Source organism: Batrachochytrium dendrobatidis (assembly GCF_000203795.2).
Source record: "Batrachochytrium dendrobatidis JAM81 unplaced genomic scaffold BATDEscaffold_1, whole genome shotgun sequence".
NCBI classification, from domain to species: Eukaryota; Fungi; Chytridiomycota; class Chytridiomycetes; order Rhizophydiales; genus Batrachochytrium; species Batrachochytrium dendrobatidis.
Genome location: NW_006281099.1, coordinates 2,338,701 through 2,361,891, shown reverse-complemented (window position 1 = coordinate 2,361,891; position 23,191 = coordinate 2,338,701). Strand labels below are relative to the sequence as shown.

The window sequence follows — 23,191 nt, the reverse complement described above, 5'->3', positions numbered from 1 at the left end:
CATTTACGTGAATACGGCTATAAATTGAACTATCATTGGGTTGAGAAAAATTTCCAATTCAAACATACACACAAAAGTGGTAGATACACGCTTATTCATACACCAGCAATTAAACTTTTGAATAAAATATATTGGCTTTTTTGATATATCCACACATTGAATCAAAGAGAAATACAATATAGGCAACTTTGTACAAAATAGTTTTTTAAATTCATTTAAACCGACAAAAATACACCATCAAGATTTGCAATGACGGTCTTGGTAAGTAGCTCTAGCCACCATATTGCCAACCTCCATGCTCTCCAATCAAATGATGCAAGTACAGAGCTGAGCGTCAGTCCACATATTCTTATCTCTGCCCATCCACCGCGAACCACGCCCCCGCAACCCATGCCACAAAGATCCATCAGCATCCCCCCAACTTACACTATGCCGTCAGTTGTCAGCCATGATATATTGCTTCAAACAGAACATGACACTAGTCAAGCATCTTTTGTATCTAAAAAACTAGATGGCGTGTATGCCAAGCAAACCAGTCGTATCCAGTCATTGGAAAGAAATATTGAGTACATGCAAAAAGAGCATTCAAAGATGCTGGTACAACTACATGAGGAAATTGAGCGATTGCAGGCGATGGTTACAGGTGGGTTGGTGGGTTGTTTTAAACGATACAACTGTTTGTTTTGGTTGGAGTGAAATCGTCGCACCCCTTTTGTTTTAACTATTTGGTGTACTGAGATTCGGTTGCTGGGTATTTTAATTGCATAGTCATCATTTGTTTACCAGCCTTTAATTTTAACTATCTATATGCTATGACCAACATTTTTTTTGTCATATTAAATGGTGATAGATTCCAACATGAAATTAGTCAGTGTTGCAGAAACTGAAGGTATGTGAATGGGATGCACTCATTGAACGAAATCTCAATGCATGTTTATGATGTTGGTTGATGCATGCATTGATGTGGTGCATATATACGATTCGTTCAATCTACCGTGAATGATGTATAAACCAAGTATTTGATAAACATGGCATGGTATATAGGTGTTGAGAGACATGCACAGAAAAAATCAGGACTTGGAGGGCTATCAATTGGACTGGATCTACTATCTGGGAATTCCAAACGCACATCTACTTTTTTCAAGTCTCATGGTGATACTTCACATAAAACTGGAGTTGATCTGATTGGTAGAATGCGTGATTGGGTCCAATCGGATTCTGGTAAACCCCATATTTCCAAAACCAATGTAAGCGATGACAAGGTAGACGTAAGTTTAAGCGAGACGGGTTATACTGGATCATCCGACTCTCCCATATATATTCTGGTTGAGCGAGAACGAAAAAAATATCAAGGCATTCTTGAGCGTATGACGGAAGAAAACAAACGAAAGCAAAGTGAAATCAACCATCTTCGGGGAGATATGGATGTTGTTTGTGAGGTTCTTGCTCTCGCTGGACTCAAGTTTGATATTAAAGAGTTTCAAAATATTATTCAATCACATCAGAATTTACAACCCGGTCTAATGGACACCAAGAACAGCCAGCAGCCTGTGGTGTTGCAAGTGGATATTGCTTCGAAAGCATTTGTTCTTCCACCCATTTCTAAAAAAGAAAAAGTGAGCGACAAGCTTGTTTCTACTGTGACTCCTGGTGCTGCCAAATGCATTTCAAATACCAGTAAAGAGGTGAGTAATTCCAAGACAGCAGCCTCCCCACCCGTTATACAAGGATCTAGTAGTACATCAAGTAAAATTCGTGCTATTCGATATCGCCTTGGCAAGAAATCTCGATCCATTGCAATTGGAGATACAGGTGTGAATCATAAACTGACCGCTTTGCCCAGCGATTCAGATCCAATCTATAAAGAGACTGAACAAACACCTCACAATCATCAATCACAAACAATTGCTGCAATGGAAATTGATGAGGAGCAATACGAATCGGAATTAGCTGATTCTATTTCAGCAATACATGTCTTTGATAATCTTGCACGTATACACGATGGGAATGTGTTTGACTCGACCAAGGAATATGTGGCAGTTGATGAATCTACTAAACAAGTATTTTCAGTAGATAATCAATCCGAGGCTGATACTGTAGTGGAGTCCATTCCAACAACTTTGATGAGTGTCTACCATCCACCACGATGCGTTCGTGTTTCATCGAACCCAGCAAGTATTCTTTCTGGTAGTAGTACTTTACGTAACATGGACCCAACTGTTTGTGAATCAGCTTTAAATACAGCCTCCATTACACATTTTCAACCAGTATCCATCAGCCAAACAGGAGGCAGTTTACCTCAAGTTCGATCATTGAAACAACCACATTCACGTGTAGAAGACAAAGATGAATTGATGGATCGAAAGTTTACAAGTTATAATGATACCGAGCCCATGATGCTGCAGTCTCAAAAGAGTCCCAAATCAACACACACGGGTGGATATGTTGGTCGACTTATCAAGAGTCGGTTAGTTCGAGAGAAACAAAAGAAAAATGCACAAAACCGGTCGTTGTGATGATTTGAGTTTTAAATGAATTGTTCAGTTTTTAATTCATTCAACTTGCTAGTTGAAGCTTCGATACAATACAGCAAGAATAGAACATGCCAACAGTGCTTACTGCTGGATCAGCAAACGAGCACGCGTTGAATTGCATTCTTGTAATCTTGACATTTATTATTTCCATCAAACATTCTCAATTGTGAACTAATGGCACTCGCCGACTACACCGATGTAGATGCGTGGATTCAGCGTCTTATGAGCTGCAAGGAATTACCTGAGAATGATGTCAAGAAGCTATGTGAAAAGGTGCAACTGACATTCTGGGTGTTTACTAGTTGTGGTGACTGTTATGGCTGGTTCCTATTCTTGATGGATGGGTACAGATAGTGTTCTGCATCATATATGCAGACAGAACATGGATTATAGTATTCTCACAAGGATATCTGAGCAGACTTTCGTGCTCTCAACTTGTTCATTATGGCTGCAGTGGAGATACTTGGATCAAAGATTCCACTTGTTGAGCGGCATTTGGTCTTGGGATGCTTCAAGTAGACTGAGAGAGAAGTGTGTCTGCAACTACTCCAAGGAGCTTGTCACTCCAGTCATCAACCACCCTGGCTGTGGTTTAATATTGTGTGTAGTCTCCACCTTGGCTGTTCCAAGGATCTTGCTCATGAACCACTGCTGTCGTTGGACAAAGCAACCCACTTGCTAGCACCTCACTCTATCATATTTTGCATCTGTCTTTGTGCTGTTCTGAACCTCATCATCTATGGCTTTGTTGTGTACTAGAGCCAAGTCTATGACTTGGTTTGCTACTCTTTGTAATGGACAAACATTGCACTGTACACGGCCATTTCAAACCATTTACTCCAATCTCTTTATGTATCTAATCATCTGCTGGCTTATTCTGAATCGCTAGTGATCATTCCAGTTATCATACTTTTACTAGTTTTAATCCAGTACTTGCCAATCATACAAGTGTTTTTAACCTGCTGCATGTGTAATGTAAACCTTTTATGTAGGCTCGCGAGGTATTGATGGCAGAATCCAATGTACAGGGCATCCGTTGTCCAGTTACTGTTTGTGGTGATATCCATGGCCAGTTTCACGATCTAATGGAGCTTTTTAAAATCGGCGGAAACTCGCCAGATACAAACTATCTTTTTATGGGCGACTATGTCGATCGTGGTTATTATTCTGTCGAGACCGTCACCCTTCTTGTTGCACTCAAGGTGCGTTATCGCAACCGTGTTACTATTCTTCGTGGTAATCATGAATCTCGCCAAATTACCCAAGTATATGGCTTTTATGACGAATGTCTCCGAAAATATGGCAACCCCAACGTCTGGAAAATGTACACTGACTTATTCGACTATCTTCCGTTAACCGCACTGATTGAGGACCAAGTATGCAATCTCATAGTGTGCAGTTTTGTTGAATAGATACAAGGCATTGATGTATTTTGGTGTTCCTGTTTAGATTTTCTGTCTGCATGGTGGTCTCTCGCCTTCCATCGACACCCTCGATCATATTCGATCATTGGATCGTATTCAAGAAGTTCCTCACGAAGGTCCCATGTGTGGTACGTTACTAGTATACTTTGCATGAGTCATTTGTAGGATCAAGACTAACAGTTTTGGTTTTTGTAGATCTTCTTTGGTAAATTCATAAAGCGTTTGTACTCTGCTGTTTCAGTAGTTTGATTCTTGTTTTGATGTAGTACCAATACTGACACTTTATTTTAGGTCTGATCCGGATGACCGCTGTGGATGGGGCATCTCTCCTCGAGGTGCTGGTTATACTTTTGGTCAAGACATCTCAGAGGCATTTAATCATAACAATGGCCTCACTCTTATATCAAGAGCTCATCAGCTTGTCATGGAGGTAAGTTTAGTTTCCCAGTGTATTTGGTGAATCGTACTAATTAAAAATGCATGCTTGTCATGTTGGCCTATATTGCAGGGATATAACTGGGCACAAGACAGAAATGTAGTTACTATTTTTAGTGCGCCAAACTACTGTTATCGCTGTGGAAATCAAGCCGCCATCATGGAAATTGACGAACACCTTAAATACACTTTGTATGTTTTTAAAATGTTTAGTTTGGAATATCATCAACTTTCATCTGTACTAATCTTCCTTTTATTCCTACTATTACTTGGACCATCGTATCTAGCCTACAATTTGATCCTGCTCCACGTCGTGGCGAACCACATGTCACCCGTCGCACGCCAGATTATTTCCTGTAGTCGCAGTGCTGAGTTTCAACTTTTACCACGCCTGATCGCATTCCTACTATTTTGGCTTACAAAGTCGATGTTTTGATTCGCTATGACCAGCTGGTTTATTTTAAATTTAGGCTTTATTCAAATCTATATTTGGGTTTTTTCACCGTTATTCACTGCTCTTAAATTGACTTTCAAATATATCTGTGCAAGTGGTGATCAAGTGCCCCATTACAGCACGGATCCCTTACTACATCACTTCTTTGGTAAATACAATCACCGAGTTACAATTATACTGTCAAGGTTTATACAATTTGATTAAATTGGGGGTTTATGCTTTTAATACTTGATCCATTTCTCAAGTTAATGAGGCTGCTAAATATCATCATATTGTCTATACATGACTTGGATGAATACATGAGTAATGATAGTACACATTTAGTTGACAAAATAGTACTGGTTTAGAGTTACAAACGAGTTGCTTGTAAACTCAAGCCTTTTATTGTTTCACAATCACTCGATAATCCAAAAGTTCAAAGTCATCTGCTGACTAAATAGTGGTTTGCCCTCCATCTCGGTTGATGCCAGTGACATTTTACGGACAATTTAAATATCTGGAAACACAATTGCATAGATCTCATCGTACCATTTAACAAAATGTGGATTAAGTCCTGCTTTGATATAGTCGGGAAGTTCATCCCAATCACTCTTGTTTGCGCTTGGAAAAATGATATGCTTGACACCACTGCGTTTGGCTGCAATAGACTTTTCCTTGACACCTCCAATCTTGAGGATTTTACCAGTAAGAGTGATTTCACCTGTCATGGCAACATCAGGAATAACTGGTCTGTTCAATGCCAATGAAAGAAGTGATGTGGTCATTGTAGATCCGGCCGAGGGTCCTATTTAAATAATAGAATATAACAATTGCGTATCACCACAATATACAGACGTATCAGGTTAGCTCCATAATATGATACAGACTCCATTTACGTATACTGTCACTTTAAACTGCTTACCATCTTTGGGTGTTGCACCTTCAGGAACATGCATGTGAATGCCTGCCTTTTTGAAAAAATCGTTTTCAGGGAAACGCTTGGCAAAGATTGCTCTGGCATATGTGTATGCAATGGTAGTACTTTCCTTCATCACGTCACCCATTTGACCAGTTCGTTGAAAGGATGGTTTGTTTTCATCTGTAAAAGGAGAATCCAAAACAGACTCGATAAACAGCGATGATCCACCTTTCAAACCCATACATTTTTGCATTAGATTACCAATATATAACAATACAATTGCATTTTTTCCAAATATCTGATTTCAACACTTACCCATTTGTGTCCACGCCAGTCCCATAACAACACCAGGCGGTGTTTCTTCATACAGTCGATCTGATGTGAAAATAGGCGATCCAACATATTCATGCAAGTTTTCTGGTGTAATGGTAATCAATTCTTTTGACTTGTGAGCTATTTGTGTATGTGGTGGAATGGTAGATTCAGAAATCGAATCTTCTGACTGTGTTGATGGCATGGCAGTGGTATTAGTTACTGTAGTCAACGAGTCAGTCGATGGAACGGACTCGGCAGCCGCACTCGTGTCAGATGTAGCTGGCTGAACAGCAATCTCGCTATCCACAATTTTAAATGCAGCCTTGCGAAAAATCTTGTCAATCTGCTTTTTGAGATTACGCACACCACTTTCACGACAATATTGCTTAATCAAAACATCGAATGCCTTGTCAGTGATGGTAACATCTTTTTCAGTAAGCCCACATGATAAGCGCGATGCAGGCTCTAGATATTTGGAAGCAATGGCAATCTTTTCTTCTGCAACATATCCAGATAAAGTAATTATCTCCATTCTGTCCAACAAAGGTGCAGGAATAGTATCGAGTGTATTAGCAGTGCAAACAAACAACACTTTGGATAGATCGAGAGGTACATCAAGATAATGATCCAAAAACGAGCTATTCTGCTCAGGATCGAGCAATTCTAAAAGAGCACTTGCTGGATCACCCTGATTCCCCCGACTAAGCTTATCGACTTGAAAGTAAATAAAATTCAACCATCAAAAGATTCTTAAGTTATCAATGGCAGACAGGTGTCAAACCGAAAACAAGCAATTCGGGTCAAGTTACAATGTAAACTTACTTTCATCAATCATAATCAGAGGGTTTTCAGTTTGAACCTTTTTCAATGCTTGAACAACCTTTCCTGGCATCGCACCAACATATGTACGCCTGTGGCCCTTGATCTCCGCTACATCTGATAAACCACCAACGCTAAATCTATAAAACTCTCGGCCAAGTGCACGAGCAATAGATTTACCAACAGAGGTTTTTCCTACACCTGTATCAACACACAGCGCATCACATTGAGTTAGAAACAACTTTATGCACTCAAGTACATGGCATACAATATACAGACTAGAACGAATTGAGTGAATGGATTTAAAAAGTACCTGGTGGCCCGACCATTGCGATAATTTTGCCTTCTACAGTTCCCCGTAGCTTTCCAACAGCAATAAATTCAAGAATACGCTCTTTTACATCTTTGAGTCCATAATGGTCTTCGTCAAGAACAGTAACAGCATGTTTGATATTATAGTTTTCTTTGCTACTCTGTCCCCATGGAATCTGTGTAAGCCAGTCAAGGTAGTTGCGTGTAACATTAAACTCGGATGCCGCGGGTTCAAGATGTTGAAGCTTGTTGATTTCCTAAACAACCCAACGACATAAAGATGCATCAGTAATTAATAGTACTATTTTGGATCATTAAAGGATTACAAAAACATATTATATACCTCATCAAACACTTTTTTGATTGCTTCAGGCATGTGTAGTTTGGCGGCCTTTGCTTTGAATTTTTCAACCAGCTTCTCTTTACCATCAGATTCCATACCGAGTTCTTTTTTGATACCCTTGAGTTGTTCCATGAGAAAATACTCTTGCTGTTTGCGAGTCATTTTTCTTTCGACTTCCTTTGAGATTTCTTGCTGCAGTTTAGCGTTGGCAAGTTCTTTCTTAAGCACAACGAGTGACTTGTGGAGACGCTCTTCAACGACCAGACTTTCAAGAATACTCTGTAGCTCACTTGGCTCTCCTGACGACACGGCAGCAGCAAAATCGGCCAGTCGAGAAGGATCTAACAAGAGATTTCCAGTCTGAACAGAAATGCTAATGATTTGATCACGTAGCAAGGGATTGAGTTGAGAAATTTCTTTCAATACGTTAACAATCTCCGAGGTAATTGCCTTAATAAGACGATTATCTTGACTGTGAGGTTGCTCAACAAGATTTGCAACGTTGGCAAGAGGAACATCGTGCTGCAACAAGTGAGCATTAACTGGAAGAAACCTGGGCAATTCTACAAACATTTCAAAAAATCAACAGTTTCAATGCATGAGTTAAATACCTAGTATGACTCAAAACACGAACAAATTCATACATCTATGGTTTAAATACCAAACTGAATTTTAACCTACCGGATTCGTCTTGTTCAGCCTCGACAGTGTCTCTAGCTATAGATTCATCAGTCTTTTCCTCCATTAAGTTTTCTGATTTACTAACGACCGTCTCGGCTGAATCTGCATCAGCTACTTTTTCTTCAGCAGATTCTATCGTGTGTAACTCTGTAATTTCAGTGGTGGTCGTCTTTGACTGTTCAACAGTTCCATCTACAAGAGGCATTACAAGCTCACTGATACAGATTCGGCGGTGAGGATACACCACAACGGTCAGCGCGTTACTATCTGGTCCCGTTTGATAGGTATTAGTGATCTGCGCAAAAACACCAGTTCTGTAAACTTCACTGATATCTGTTACAACGTCATTTTCCGAGTTTTCATCTTTGGCTAGAAAAATACCGATATAGGGTTGACGATGCTCCACCAAAGATTGAATTGCACGAATGACTTTTGGTTCCTTAATGTAAAGCGATTTGTAGAATCCAGGAAACAAAGGTCGTCGAGTTAGTGGGATCGCTAGAAGTTGAGGATATTCATCGGGTACAACGATTTTTTCAATGGCCGAATTCTCTCCATTATTAGCTGAAGATGAGTCTAAAACAGTGGATTTGCGAATAGAACGACTTCGAATTATGGCATCTGTAGTGCTCTTAGATTTCGATTGCTTGTCATTGATGTTCCTTTGGCGAGACTTGTCGCCACTGTTTTTAATCTCAATCGCAGCATCGCCTTCATTCGAATCTGGGTTATCTACTTCAGACTCGGCATTCTTTGCAGCAGGTTTCAATGAAGGCTTTTTGCCCGAGTTGCCATCATCCGAGTCTCCAGCATCACCTGGCGCACCAGTATTAGATGAATTATCATCACCGCCGGTGGGATTTTGTGCAGTATTCTTTGCCTCTATGGCTTCAACATCTTTCAAAGTAATTAGCCTGGATCGAGCCAGCTTGGCAACCCGACGTTGCAATAATGGCTGCGAGAATGAATGGAACTTGCTGTACCTTGCCAAATGCAACACTGTGTTCGTTGTAGTTTCACTAGACGATCTAGCGACGCTTGTATCTGAGAGTAGTGAAATACGAGATATTCCATTGATGGTAGTTGACGAATGGCTTGTATATGCACGAATAGAACACATAGAAACTGTGACCGGCCATTTGGAGATTCCAGTTAATTGATGTACTGCAGGAGTCATGGAGCAGGAATTGAGTCGTCGCACCAATGGAAACATGATAAGACTATTGTATTTATCATTAGATTCAAATCAAATTAGAGTGGATAGATTAGCACATGAATGCGTTTACAATGTCCAATGCAGTTTAAAGCCGTACATCCCTGGCTCAAAAATAGAGCATGAATGCTACATACAGCTTCCACTACCAATCGACTCAACACAACATCACAAGCCAGCCCTTACAATAAAACACCACTAATAAAAAACGATCTCTGGTTTTGCAATAAATTCTCGAGTTTTCAGGAAAGTTCAATTTCATCCATTTTGACGAGGTTTCCACTCGGTCCAGTGCAGCTGTTCAAGCATTGAAGAATCCTTTGGAATATTTGAGCAGAGAATCCGTCAAATTCAAAACTTGAGTTTACTCTGCAATGGATTGCCATGTGCATTTTTAGCAGCTGAATTTGCAATAAAAACTATTCTTTATTCATATCGAAACGATCCTTCATTTGCCTAATCAAGTCTATCATTTTGTAACTATCCTCTGGGAAGACTTGCTGAATAACCCAAAGTATTTTCTGGCTGTGATGTAATAGGAGTGCTCGGTACGGGAGCTAGTGTCGTTGACGATGTCACGATCGCCAGAGCTCGTACTTTCCCATAGCAAGTATGACACATTCGATAACCGCGATCGGTAATGGTAGCCATGCATGGCAGACAAAAGGATCCTAGAATGGGTTGAAATAGAAAATATCGCAAGTGTATCAATTAGACATTGTTTTGATTTAAAAATACTTTCCATTCATCAATCGCTGTTAAACTCACCTCCGCAGCATCGACAATTTCCTTTACGTTCTGTTTTAAACAAGTAAAGCAAGAGTCCAAATGATTCATTGTTAAATTATACTTTGGTCAACTCATGTATTTAAAGGATAGCATAAATAAATACCTAAAACACTAAATTTCATGTTGCAACTCATACAGGCATCTTCGTGAGCAAAGTGTAGTTCGGTTCCACTTCCATCAGGCATCCTATTGGTTTCAAGCAAGTAATTTGAAATGCGCAAGCTCAATACAATTATCGGCAAATTCTACATCCAAAATCACTGACTTTACAAGTATATCCAACTTACATCCACGAGTTTACCCGACCAGTTGCATCGCCCGACAAAAGAAACCGCCCAGAGCTAAACACACATGTGTATTTTAGCATTATAACATAACCTATAATCCCAAAACACATTATAGACTGTATAGTCAAAGATTGATACCTTGTCGAGCGAATCACAGTTACAGCACTTGGATTTGTATGTGGCTCTAATGTCTTTATGCATTTCAAATCCCATCTGTCTTTTAAAAATAATCGAAAAATGCATCATAAGTGGTCGTTCAAATGCATACATTTGTAAATTAATTACATACTATTTTCGCTAGAGTTGGTTACAGATGTATTTTCAACAAATACTTTGGACCAGATTTTGATGTGTCCTGTAAATTCATGAAAATCAATAGCGTGTTTTAATATAAAATCAATTAGTCGTTATAAACGCACCTTTTTTATGGCCAATAAACACAAAGTTTGAATCAAAAGACTCTGACTGACGACCCTGTATTTAAATAATAATGTTTTTAATCATACATGTTCACTATTCCAAAAGGTAAATATGAGCTATAATTTACCTCATAAAATGCACACGATGTCACTGGGTCATATGTAGCTGTAGTAAACGCCTTGGAAATAAGTAGATCGCCATTTACATTCCAAAATTTAAGCAATGACGAGCAGCATGTAATAATATCACCCTGTTTTTTAAAAAATATGGTAAGGATAACTATTTTTATATTCAAGTAAACCAACCACAGATTATAATTAATGAAAATGCATTAAACTCACAGTTCCTTCGTGTATAGCTACACATGTTACAGGACTGCTATGCCCAAACAATGTGCGAGTATATTGCTGTCGATTAAGATCCCAGATGATGGCAACACAATCCTATGATACAAAACCAAGCAAATTCAGAAAACATAGCAACAAGTTAATATCAAATTTGCTCAAGTTCCACATTCAATTTCAGAATCATATTATCAATTACCTCTCCACCACTAACGATAAGTGAATAAGCTCGTGATACAGCAATTGTGAGTACTTTTTTGCGATGACCACGCATACAAGCTATCAATTTCAAATCAGGTCGTTTGGTTTGCGTCAATTCTGAGATACATATGCTCATATCACTTCCACCAGTAACCAAAAATCTTTGATCTGAAAATGCAGCACAAGAAACATGGCCAATGTGCAAATTTTCAAATACTACAAGCACCTATATTACATAGATTGTCACGACAGTTAGAATGTATCAGTCAATGTCAAAACTACCAACACATTTTGACCATGTATTAAAATCACCTTTCCTGTCTCTGTTTGACATAGACGCAGGCTGTCATCTAGATAATCCCATTCAATATATCGATTGCAAGTGGGTGGAACAAACAATTTACACGCGGCAACACTCATAATTTTGTCGCTTGTTGGGCTAATCCAAATATCGCTGATGGGCTGATTTGCAATAGCTAAACATAAAAGTGAGAAGAAATATTTAATGCATGGTACACGAATAAACCAAGGTCAGTTTATAAAAATTACTTTTGATTGGTGCAGCAGCTTGAATAAGCATGTCAGCGTTTCTGTGGATTTTGTATTGATTTTCACTGCCATCACTTGTACGTTTTGGATGTGGTTTTTTGAACAGCTGGCGTGGTGCTGTATTCAAGAAAATTAAACATGAATGTACAGTTTAGTTTACAGTTTCTCATGTTTTAGAGCCAGCAATATCAAAGATCTTACTTTGGCCAAAATTGTGAATAATTCCAATTGTAGCCTGCTTTTCTACTGGATCTTCAATTTTATCAATATCTACATTAAAGTTTCAACAAAATATTTAGATCTATTCTTGTCGTGGTAATCACAACAAATGCAATTGCAGCTGCTTTAACAAGCATTACTAACCAACTGCTCCTTCGTAGGATAGATAATGGAAGACATTGACTGATTTGGCTGCCTCGGAACCTTGTTGTTTAAAGCCAAAAATCAAGTCCACCCACTCGTGTAAATGTGCACTATATAAATATAGTTAGCAAAAGAAATCAATTTTGATCCTATTTCACTGTTGCATACCTAACATATTCCGACTCCAAAGCTTCGCGGTTAATTTGGATAAACAAGTTTGGATCATTTTTTGCCCATGGCGGTAAAAAAACATGATCAATCACTTCGCCTGTCTGCTTTGTGCCTATTAAATTTAAAACCCATTGGGTTTAGATTATGAAATTGTTGGTTTACAATATTCCACACAGGTTGTAAAAGCCAAAGCACAAGTTTGGCATAGATAAACTCACCAAATTCAAATTTGTTGGCATTTTTCAAAAAATCAGGAAGATAAAAAAACTCGGGAATCAACTCTCGGACGTCTGTTGTATTGAGTCTACTGGCAGATGCCCAAGAAATTGCAATAGAGTGAAATAGACGATCTGGATGATCGAAATGACCTCCCTACAAAAATGCAATCAAACAGCAGGTCAGTTGATTTGAAACTAAAATCACAATGATTCCATTGTCACCAATCAAAAAATAGTAGCCAATAAAAACTACATACCTGTAACTTCAAATATTGCTGCGTAAATGGCTCAAGACGAATTAGATACGAGCAAACTATCATTGAAGAGCTGTAATGCGTTCCATAATGACATCCAGGAATATTTGGATCATCCCATGTGTTGAAACGATCAATAAATTCTGATGCTCGAGTTGCACCCTGTCCACCCATTGGTTTAGAAAGATCTCGAAATATTGCTGGGTTTGTCAAATCAAGCTTAAATATTTATGATTTTGTTTGAATTAGATAGTCTTGTTGAAAAAGCAAAACTCGGCGCTTCAATACACTTAAAAAGCAAAAATACCTCTTCACTGTCATAGTCGGCAATGATCCACGGAAAGACAGGGTATTGTGTAAGATCGTTATAACTTCTTCCGGCCATGGTATTGAGATGCATGAGATAAGCAAAATTGCTGATTTCTCTAGAACACCACTTTTGTGTGAGTTCTGCCAGTGGGCTTCCTCCAAATATCACGTTTTGCAAAACGCTCTGACCAGATGATGGTGCAATTCCAGACACAGATTCACCAGTATTCAAAGAAGCTTTGCTAATCATTCGATTATAAACTGCATCTCTTGCTCGAACAGACCAAAACGTCAGCAAAAAATTACGCCCATCGCCAATAAAAATTTCCAGAGCTACGTTTCGGAATAAATACAGTCGTTTGTGTACTTCTTTAATATCTTCAAAAGAACACTTTCGACACGTGTGTCGATCTTCGTCTAACTGTGCAACTGTATTTTCGCTATCATGTTCCGACTTTTTGGAACCAGTAACAATCAAATGATATATGTTGCGCTCTTCGCCAGGCACGTCATCAATGTCTACAATCTCACTATCCGCGCGTCTAAAGTAATTATCAACCAAATAAATATTCTCCTGGCATAGAATGCAAAGACCTTCACAAAGCTCAAGCCCGACAAGTCTTGCGCAGTTTATGGTATCTACTATCTCATCCCCAGGCTCAAGAAGTCGAAGTATCTTACGATTTTGATCTTCTTCGGGAACAACCTCCTCCCAATCATTTTCTGGCTCAATGCCATCCTTGTCGGTTTGAAGATTATCGGTAGAGAGGTGTACATTTAGCGTCGAAGTCTCAAAAGCAGCTGGCTCATCTTCTGTCATGTCTTTTGCCAGAATATTTGCCTCAAGATCAGTCATAATGTCTGATCCAACCTCGGCATTAGCATCCACAGGCGATACATCAAAAACAGATGAAGATAGCTCTGGCATAGCATCGTTTAAAAAATTTTCCTCGGTAGCAACGTTCAACGGAGCTTCACGCCTGTCTTCTTTGCTGGAATCTGGGCTTAATTCCAGTTGAGGTGGGTTTGTGGATCTGGCAGACAGTTGGATTTTTTCAAATTTGGACTGATAGTGCACTTTCATGTCGTGATTGCGTCTCATTTTCCTTCGCATCCGTGCTTTTGCTTCTGTAAAGTCGAGTTTCCACCTGATTTGATCATCACGCTCTGGACCCCATATAGCACGCTCCATCAGTAGTCCGTTAGAAAGAGCAATCCATTCGGCCTCAATAGAAGCTAACATAACCACATAGTCTTGTCGGAATCTTTGAAACTTATCTAGCTCAAACCTTTGTGTGTCTTGTAGCCATGATTTGGATTTGGATAAATACTTCATGTATACATCCGATTCTAGTGTCATTCTCTTGTAGTGCTTTTTGAGTTTTGAGTATCGCATTTTATTGGCTGCTTTACCAGACTCTTTTACAGCGCGGATTTCATTTTGACAGAATATATCCCATGCACGAGTAGCATTTTCTTGGAATAGCACCAATACCTCTCCTCTATTTAACGCAAGCCAGGAAAGAAATCCTGAAGAATCTACTTCAAGAATCTTTGAAAATCCGTCAATAAGGTCTTTGTATTCGGTGGATGATTTAGACGATCGCAATAGAGCCGACACATTAGAGGGTTTTTGCAAAAGCAATTGTTTCCAAATCTAAACCAAATTACAGATGATGGATAGTTTTTAGTTTAATCGCTTCACTACCATACATATTGTAAAACTAAACAGTTGAGATTACATGCGTGACTTACAGCAATTGCTTTAGTTTGTATTGCTTCGTTGTCGCTCAGCAAACATTGAAGCATGTGATGTGTAATCATTTTGAATGCTTCAGCATCGCTGTTTTTTGAACTGAGTATAACTTTTTGATAAAATATAATTTTGTCGAGTAAGCGGCACATTAATTGTCCATCTGAATCATTTTGCAAAGATATATATCCAAAATAGTATGCGGTTAATCGGTTGACATGTTTGAGGAACCCGGGAAGATAGTTGAAGTCTGTACGTAAAACTTTTATGGTATTTTCCTCGTCCACAGTTTGAATAATATCTACGACGGCTAATACAAAATCATAAACAACCTCTGGACCTTCAGTAAACACGCCTTGATAGATTTTGTCTACAAGTAAAGAAATAAGCTTTCCGATATTTGCTAGTACCCGTGTATCTGACACATACACTTTGCGTTTGTTGATTTTAGAATAAACTGAGTTTATGGTGCACAACAACAAAAAGCATTGAAAGTCTTTTTGTGCAGTTTTGCTTGATGGCGGAATAGCCTTCAATGCCATATCAAGCCCCTGTAATGGTTTCCAAGTTCCCAAAATCGACTCTACAGTAATTGTAAGAATCAATTCAATCAACGCATCAATGATACCACGGGTTGCTGTAGTGGTATTATCTGTGGATGTGTTGCATAATGTAAACACTTTTTGCGTTTTAAATTGAGCAGCCGCTTCTGAAACGTCTTTTCCACGGCCACTGGGCTCACTTTGACTACGATCCGAAATGGCAAACATTGATTCCCCTGTTTCGGAAAAAACAGTGGATGACTGTATATTGTTTGACTCTACAGTCATAAACCTCATTTGCAGTTTTAATATTTCCGAGGTACCTTCCATTTGTTTTTTTGCAGAAAATAAAGTTTCAACGGTGATCTTGTCAAATTCTTCTGGGCTATCCTTTAGCATCAATTCTTTTTCTAAAGAAAGTGGCTGTTCAGTAGATATAAGTCTGAATAGCATTCCAACAATATCATCAATGGCTTCTTGACGACACACCGAGTCTTTCATATCTTCTATGTAACGATACATGGTGCCAATAAACTGAAGGGTGGTTTGAACCACTTCTGAAAAACATTCCAGTCTTGAAGTAGCTCGTTCTAATAATTTAGTAGATATGTATAGTTGTTAAACAGGGGTTTCGTGAAATATTAATGACAATTAAAACGCAACGACTACACTTTCAGCTTACCAACATCAGAATTAGTCGAGTCTTCTTTTTGTCCCTCAGGCTTAAGATCATCAGTAGAATCAAATAGCTGATGGGAAAGCTGATAAATATTATGTCGATTTCCATTTAATTTTTCCATTGAACTAAGTGTATTAGACCATTTACTAAGCGTGCGTACGGTCTGCGTTAGTAAACTTGAAATGACCCTCATAATATCTGGTGATATATTTCGGCGAGCTTTTATTCCAAGTGGCTTCATCACCGCCATAAGCGTTGAAACATCATACGACATGTCCAGTGGAACAGTTGAAACATCCAAACCGCAAAGAATTGCTAGCAAAGAGGGGTAGATTTGAAGTACATTTGAGTAGGGTTGGAGCAGCCGAGCCATTATCAAACATCCTTCCTTGAATTTTGAAGGCGCAGTCATGTCGTGCGATATCCATAGTTTTGCAAAAATTCTGCAAGCTATAGTTACGCTATACAAATCAAGTCGTGGTCCACAAAAAAGAATAATCCATCTGGAGCTGCTCACTCGCGAAAACTCATAGGCAAAGTTATTGGCGTTGTCCGATTTCTCGCTTAAAATATCAAATAGCATCTCTAGAATATAGTTTCGCACTTGTACACCATAGGAATGATGCTGAAGAGATTTTGAGCTTACAATAAGAGCTGGAGCATCCTCGAGTGTCTTGTTGTTGCATTGTGTTTTCAGTTTTACAGCCAAATCGCGCACTTCTGAATAATCATCTTCTTTGGGTAGAGTGTACATGAGATACGTACAAACAGATTTAATAGTATCGGGAGACCATCCAGCTTTTAAGAAAATCTTTAAATGATTCACAATGTCAGGAAGAAGCTCGATTGGAATAATGTGAGATTTGAGCATCAGTAAGATTCGTTTAATCATGGCCATTTTGTTCAATTTCTGAATATTGTGATCCCTATTTGAACTATGGACAATAAAATCGGTCATTAAAGTGAGGAAATAGCGCTGCAGTTCAGGAGTGGTTCGCCATAGTTCCACGTCTAAAAACAAATGGCGAAGTGCTTGCCCATTGATCAAGGTTGAATTTTCAGAGTTTTCAAGCGTTCTTCCAACAAGAATCAGCAGAACATCCATGATTGCAATGGTAACCAAGTCTCGTTTAGATTTGATGAGATGTGACAGGATTTCAAAAAAGTGGCATTTTTCCATTTCCGCCGCGTTTCGCCAATTGTATTCAAGAGACTCGATCAATACGGAAACACTTTGGTAAAGCGACTCTGATGTAGTACTGATTTCAATCAGCTTAAGAAGCACCGCGCAACCTCCCAATTTCCAAATTCCATCAATCATCCGGTTAGTGCATACAACTAAAACTTCTCCATTTACCAACACACATGATGCCTCTACATCTTCATCCGGTCTTGGTTTTGGAATAGCAGAGTTGAACAAAGCATTGCATGAAGGAAGAATTCTAGCTGCAATTATCGCTAATCCAGATCCATTTTCATTGGAATGGCGATCAATAACCTTGTCTAGAGAATTGCTGGCACACAGCGAAAACAAAATTTTATCTTCAGGAATATCAAGTGTTTCTGGATGAGCCTTGGTTGGGCTCAACACAAAAGAAATGGTTTTGAGTGGCGAAGTTTCATCTTCAATATGAGAAACAACAGCAGCGTGTGTCGATTTGTCCAGTTTTTGATAGTTGGACAAGTATCCTTGCCAATTGGCTACAGAGTTGAATCGATTCTCGTAAATAGTGTTAATTTCGCTTGCCGATAGCTGGACTTCTTCAATAAAATATGTTGGGCCAAGATCCCAAATACTATGACATTCGGCATCCATGCTGTTTTGATTGTCAGATCTAGTTCCAATATACGTCTGCACCTTGGAAACTGTTCCTGGATGACCAAGATATCCACATTTTGCTGTTTCTGTCAAAACACCATTCACATATAGCTGAATGCTACTGGCTGTAATACGAGGTTTTTGATGTACAAGCGCTATATGTGTCCATTGGCGTTCTCTAAAAACAAAATTTTCAAAAACACATGTGGTTTTGATAGTGCGAACAACCAAACGTTTTGATTTTGATGGCTCAATGGCAATGCACAGTCGCTCTTTATCTTCTGGATCAAAAATTGACATGATTTCAGTGTTACACAAAGTATCCAATCGTTCAACACGAACCCATGCCATAAAAGTGTAACCGCTTATTGGTGGAAAAGATCGATGGTAGTCGGGAATGGTTAGATAACCAGACGGGCCCAAAAACATGCCATCAAAATGTAGATAATATGGAGATCGGCTGTAGCGTAAACCATGAAGTAGAAACTCAAATAGCATGTTTTGTTTATCAGTTGTTCGTTGAAGTGTTCGAATATCTACTCTTGATAATAGATACTGCAATTCATCGTCAGATATACCGATTTCTAGTAGGCGTTTAGCAATGGATACAAGCATCAATTCGGTTTGCTTCATGAAAATCGTTGGATCGTGATCCGCGTTTGGTTGATCATTTAAAGAACTAAATGAATCTGATGGAGATGGACAAATAAACCAACATGAATGTCGGTTAAAAAGCCAGCTAAATAGAATTTGCATGATCCCTGATGAGCACAGCAGAGTTTGATTGTGCTTGCAAACCATAGAAGTGGCTTGTATTGCTCCAAGAACAGAATTTATAAGCACGCTGCTAGTGTGAGGAATTTCTTCAAGAAGTTGGAAAATAATAACAATAAATTGAACATTACGTAGCAATGGAACTGGAGTAGCCTGAAAACGATTTGTAATAGCATCAGTTAAAGCCTTGTAGGAAATATCGGAATAAACGTTTGAATCAAAAAATTCAATAAAATCAAAGCTTTCATAAGCAAGTCCAAACAATCCACCAATAACAAGATGAATGCTACGATCAGGCTTGATATAGCTTGTTGACAATGCTTTCGTAAGCAAGTCGCGATTGAAATTTTTTTCTACATATTGACGGTTTTTTGGGCAGTTTCGCAAGGCGAGTATGAATGTCTCAAACCAAGTCACTAATGGATCCTGAGTTCTATTTTTCAAAACTGCAGATTCTTTTAAAAAGTCATTTTGCTCAATTTCAAGGTTAAGCATGGACACAGAAATGAGCAGAGATTCAAAGCCATTATTTGTTTGGAATGCGTGCTGCATAGTCGTAGACATGGACAAAGCCTTGTTTATCAGACCAAGAATGTCTAGTTTTAAACCAAGATCGTCTTTAGCAACAGTGCCAAGCGCTTCAATAATGCCTTGAAGTTCGTGTTTTTCTCCAACAGTACTTGCACGAATAGTAGTGGATATAAATTTTCCACAAATCAGTTCCTATAATTAAATCATATAACCTGCCAGTTAAAACACTATAATACAATAGTACCAATTAACCTATGTAATATACACTGTTTGGTTACCTCCAAAATCAAAAACACGCCGGCACGAATCGGTGCATATCGAATGAGCTCAATGATATGCTGGCGCGATTTGGATCTGAACATTTGCATATTGTCATAGTTTTGGATAAGTCGTTGAAGGATTTGCATCAAGTACATAAATCCTGCAATCAATGGCTCCTCAATAACAAATGTCTGACTTCCAAAGCTTGATGGACTTTCTGCAAGCATGTTTTCAGTAGAATTTGAAAACTTTTTGATCAAACTTGAAAATAAACTAGAAAACATACTAAGTAATCCAAGTTCGCGAAATACATCTTTGAGTCTGCGTGATTCATCTAGCAAACTGCAACAAAAATCTGAAACAATTTTAATTGTGGCAGAAGATGACGATCCCTGTAGATGAACAAAAAGTAGCGCAAGCTCTTTGAATGGCACGTAGTTTAGCTCTATAATGATAAAACGAAGAATTTCCATGACTCCAGCTTGAGTTGCAATATCAACTTGATCGAGACCTTCCACAAGACAGAGAATAATATTGGATCGACTGATAATAAAGTAGTTTATAGGATTTGCCTTTAGAATCTCAAGCAAGCCTCCCACAGCTGCAGATTGAATTCGAGCAAGTTGCAATGCCGATATTTTGTACTCGGAAACAAGCGACTTTTCCATTAGTATATTTTTGAAAACCTCAAGACTGTTTTGATTACGAAAAATTGGACCTAAATTGATTCCGTAGATGCTCAATTGTTATCATTGCTATTCATTACTACTTTTCAATTTAGAAATCGTCACAATACCTTGTCCAGGAACGGGAATATGAAAATCTACATGTTGAAAGGGGATTTCTACATCGCCTGCAACCATATTATCATCATCTGATGAGCCAATGTAAGCAAGTGTATCCAAGGAGCGAAGCAATACGCTTTCCAGATCAGAATTTTCATAAGTAGCCGATGCCCACAACAGTTTTGTTGCAATCTCATAGCCGCCAAGAGTTTCAAATTCTTCTATTAAAAGCCAAGAAAGTTGAAAAGATTCCTGTAAAAAGATTACAAGCAAATCAGTTCAAAAATACAATAGCAGTATAAAATAAACAAGACAATATTCAACCTTTAAAACAGACACCATTGCTGAAAATAAAATTGCCGAAACACTAATTTTGGACAGTTCCATATTTTGCTTGATTTGCTCGAGAAAAATTGGTATTTGCTTTGAGCTCATGATCCAGCCGCACAAATCCATGTCAAGCATATCACTTCGGCATATATAATTGATTGCATTTCGAGCACACTGAAGCCACAAACATGTATCATCGTCTTTTTCTGTTGGTTTTGTCAGCAAAACTTTAAACAATAATTCAACATCAATTTCCTTGGTAAAATCTTGTTTTCGAACCATGGATCTAATAATTTCGCTCATTGACTTGGCAATTGCACGAAATGTGGCTTCATTCTCATCCCATTTCCCTGGACCAAGCTGCGCTACTACAGTTGTTTTAGTAGTACAGGACAACGGGATGAATAGAGAGTTGATATTTTTGAATGCACCAGCACCTGAAATGAGTCTGAAAATGGCATGCTGGGACGTGTTGTTTATTCAGCAGAACCAAATGTTGAGTGCATATTTTTATATTAGAAAGAATATCAAATAAAATGGAATTTACATTATCTGTCAATGCCAAGAGTTCAAACACTCGAAGGCTGATACGCAGAGATTCGCGTTGTGTAATAACTTGTTGAACTAAATCCATTATAATACAGTAGGTTAAGTCTCTAAATCCATATTTAGATTATATTGCATACAATAGCTACTGTTAGGCGATACCTGATTCAATTGAATCTTTAGGTGCACGGGAAACCAATGTTGCATTCAGGGATTTTGTCGCAAGAGAAATGAGATTGCGAACTTCCGAAGAGCAAGTTGCACTGTAATAATTGAAGCAAATCAGCATAACAAGTGTTTACAAACAAAATGTATGCATATTGGCAGACGCTAAATTTGGCCAGTATACCTTTCTACAATGTCTTTCATAGAGGTTTCATTGAATGTGTCAACGACTCTTTTCAAATATGCTGGCGCATGCAACGCACGATCCTAATTATTCAAATCATTAGATGTGATATATTTATCAAGGCAGAATGTGGGTTGTTGACAAGAGCAAGTTTAAATTTTGATAAATCTTGCTATTTACAAGTATAATGCAATATTTGATACAAGCACCAAACAACCAAATCAAATGTGAAATGTAACACGAAGTTGCTGAGCATGACCAAACTTACTTGTTCAGTTTTGTAAGATAACGTAAACTGAGCAGAAAGTGTCTTGAAAGTTTCGCGCCTAGACATGAATGAAAAATAAAGCAAGTATTAATAATATATTCATTGACAAATCAACACAGTAAACCATGCATAACCGTGTAAATAAGGCTCATGATAGAACCACTTGATGCTAAATGCTGCACATCTTTTTAAATATAAAACATCCATCCATGCTTTACACCAATGTATCGAGTGACATTCCACAACAACCAACTACTATTTTAACGATAAATGCTCATTTTCAAACTTGAAAATTTAGAATAAACATGGCAGAATTGCTCTTACATGACAGTCGGAGTCTTTGAGTTTCCTGGAAAATTGCTCATAGTTCCACCATCAAGTAGAGATTTAGAATTATCGGCTCCAAAGGCATGAGGAACAAGCTTGCCACCAGCACTGTTAATGCCTAGTCGCTTTGATACCCAATCCATTTAGATCCTATGGACGTGTTAATTGTTTTCACGTAAAATGGAACACATTTCTGTATTTATCTTGCAGTGACTTTATTTTGCTTTGGAATAAAAATGGTTAAATATTCGTTGCACTTTCCTATTAGGAATTAACTTTACTAGACACTGTTAATTCCTCCAAACACACTTTTCATCATATGATGTGCACAGTCAAACTATAGTTTTGATTTTCCTCACTTTTGGGATAGCCATACATTGTACGATCACCAGATTCGTTCATTGCAATCCAGATATTGGATTGACTGTCAAACTCTACAAACTCCACTTTGTTGTATCCTAATATCACATACATTCGCGTTTTAGTTCAAGAATGCAGCAGTTGTTTCCATGCTAATCACCAATGTCTAGTTTGAAGAGCTGGAGATTAAACAAATGGGATTTACTGAAACTGTGGTGTGAATATTTTCTAATTCTCGGCATTCCATTTCGCCTGAATACGGCTGCAATTGTTTTCAAAGTTTCCGCAAAAATACCCAAATGACTGTTATTGCTGTTTTAAACACTGGAGAGGAGGTTAGTATTTGAAAGTAACCGAGCCAAGTATTTACAATAGACTATGCTGAGGAATATACTATAATCAACTCTTTCCACTTTGGATCACAAGTTCATACCAGTCAAACATTAATGACGACGCAGCATTTCAAATCTATTTAAAAGCCATCTTGATGATATGTAGATATGGCTTGATGCAAAATGGACACCCTATCAGAAT

The 23,191-nt window shown here is 38.4% G+C and overlaps 4 protein-coding genes across 4 annotated transcripts; 2 read left to right on the top strand and 2 right to left on the bottom strand.

The window, feature by feature from the left end:
• Nucleotides 1-249: 249 nt before the first annotated feature.
• Nucleotides 250-2,516, top strand: BATDEDRAFT_85402 (uncharacterized protein; the record flags this gene model as incomplete). The annotated part of the gene is made up of 3 exons (XM_006676288.1): nt 250-643; nt 851-889; nt 1,045-2,516. The coding sequence occupies 3 exons, from the start codon at nt 250-252 to the stop codon at nt 2,514-2,516; spliced, it is 1,905 nt and encodes a 634-aa protein (XP_006676351.1).
• A 184-nt stretch (nt 2,517-2,700) lies between these two features.
• Nucleotides 2,701-5,070, top strand: BATDEDRAFT_18460 (protein phosphatase 2A). The gene is made up of 7 exons (XM_006675116.1): nt 2,701-2,807; nt 3,527-3,910; nt 3,984-4,086; nt 4,154-4,163; nt 4,250-4,388; nt 4,467-4,585; nt 4,681-5,070. The coding sequence occupies exons 1-7, from the start codon at nt 2,709-2,711 to the stop codon at nt 4,751-4,753; spliced, it is 927 nt and encodes a 308-aa protein (XP_006675179.1). The 5' UTR covers nt 2,701-2,708; the 3' UTR covers nt 4,754-5,070.
• Nucleotides 5,071-5,167: 97 nt separating this feature from the next.
• BATDEDRAFT_84876 (uncharacterized protein) lies at nt 5,168-9,660 on the bottom strand. Its single transcript, XM_006676000.1, has 8 exons — nt 9,615-9,660; nt 8,216-9,435; nt 7,535-8,097; nt 7,193-7,448; nt 6,883-7,080; nt 6,061-6,774; nt 5,749-5,973; nt 5,168-5,631 (listed from the first exon to the last, which is right to left on the bottom strand). The coding sequence occupies exons 2-8, from the start codon at nt 9,426-9,428 to the stop codon at nt 5,336-5,338; spliced, it is 3,465 nt and encodes a 1,154-aa protein (XP_006676063.1). The 5' UTR covers nt 9,429-9,435; nt 9,615-9,660; the 3' UTR covers nt 5,168-5,335.
• Nucleotides 9,661-9,859: 199 nt separating this feature from the next.
• Nucleotides 9,860-22,440, bottom strand: BATDEDRAFT_34126 (uncharacterized protein; the record flags this gene model as incomplete). The annotated part of the gene is made up of 28 exons (XM_006675696.1): nt 9,860-10,099; nt 10,197-10,226; nt 10,321-10,403; nt 10,505-10,558; nt 10,643-10,721; nt 10,794-10,859; nt 10,924-10,978; nt 11,052-11,174; nt 11,266-11,367; nt 11,468-11,695; nt 11,782-11,945; nt 12,019-12,135; nt 12,220-12,288; nt 12,382-12,491; nt 12,550-12,664; nt 12,771-12,924; nt 13,028-13,243; nt 13,332-14,990; nt 15,089-16,218; nt 16,311-19,623; nt 19,710-20,410; nt 20,489-20,729; nt 20,802-21,269; nt 21,355-21,431; nt 21,516-21,616; nt 21,703-21,785; nt 21,971-22,028; nt 22,295-22,440. 28 exons carry the CDS (start codon nt 22,438-22,440, stop codon nt 9,909-9,911), a joined length of 9,933 nt encoding a protein of 3,310 aa, XP_006675759.1. The 3' UTR covers nt 9,860-9,908.
• Between the last annotated feature and the right edge of the window lie 751 nt (nt 22,441-23,191).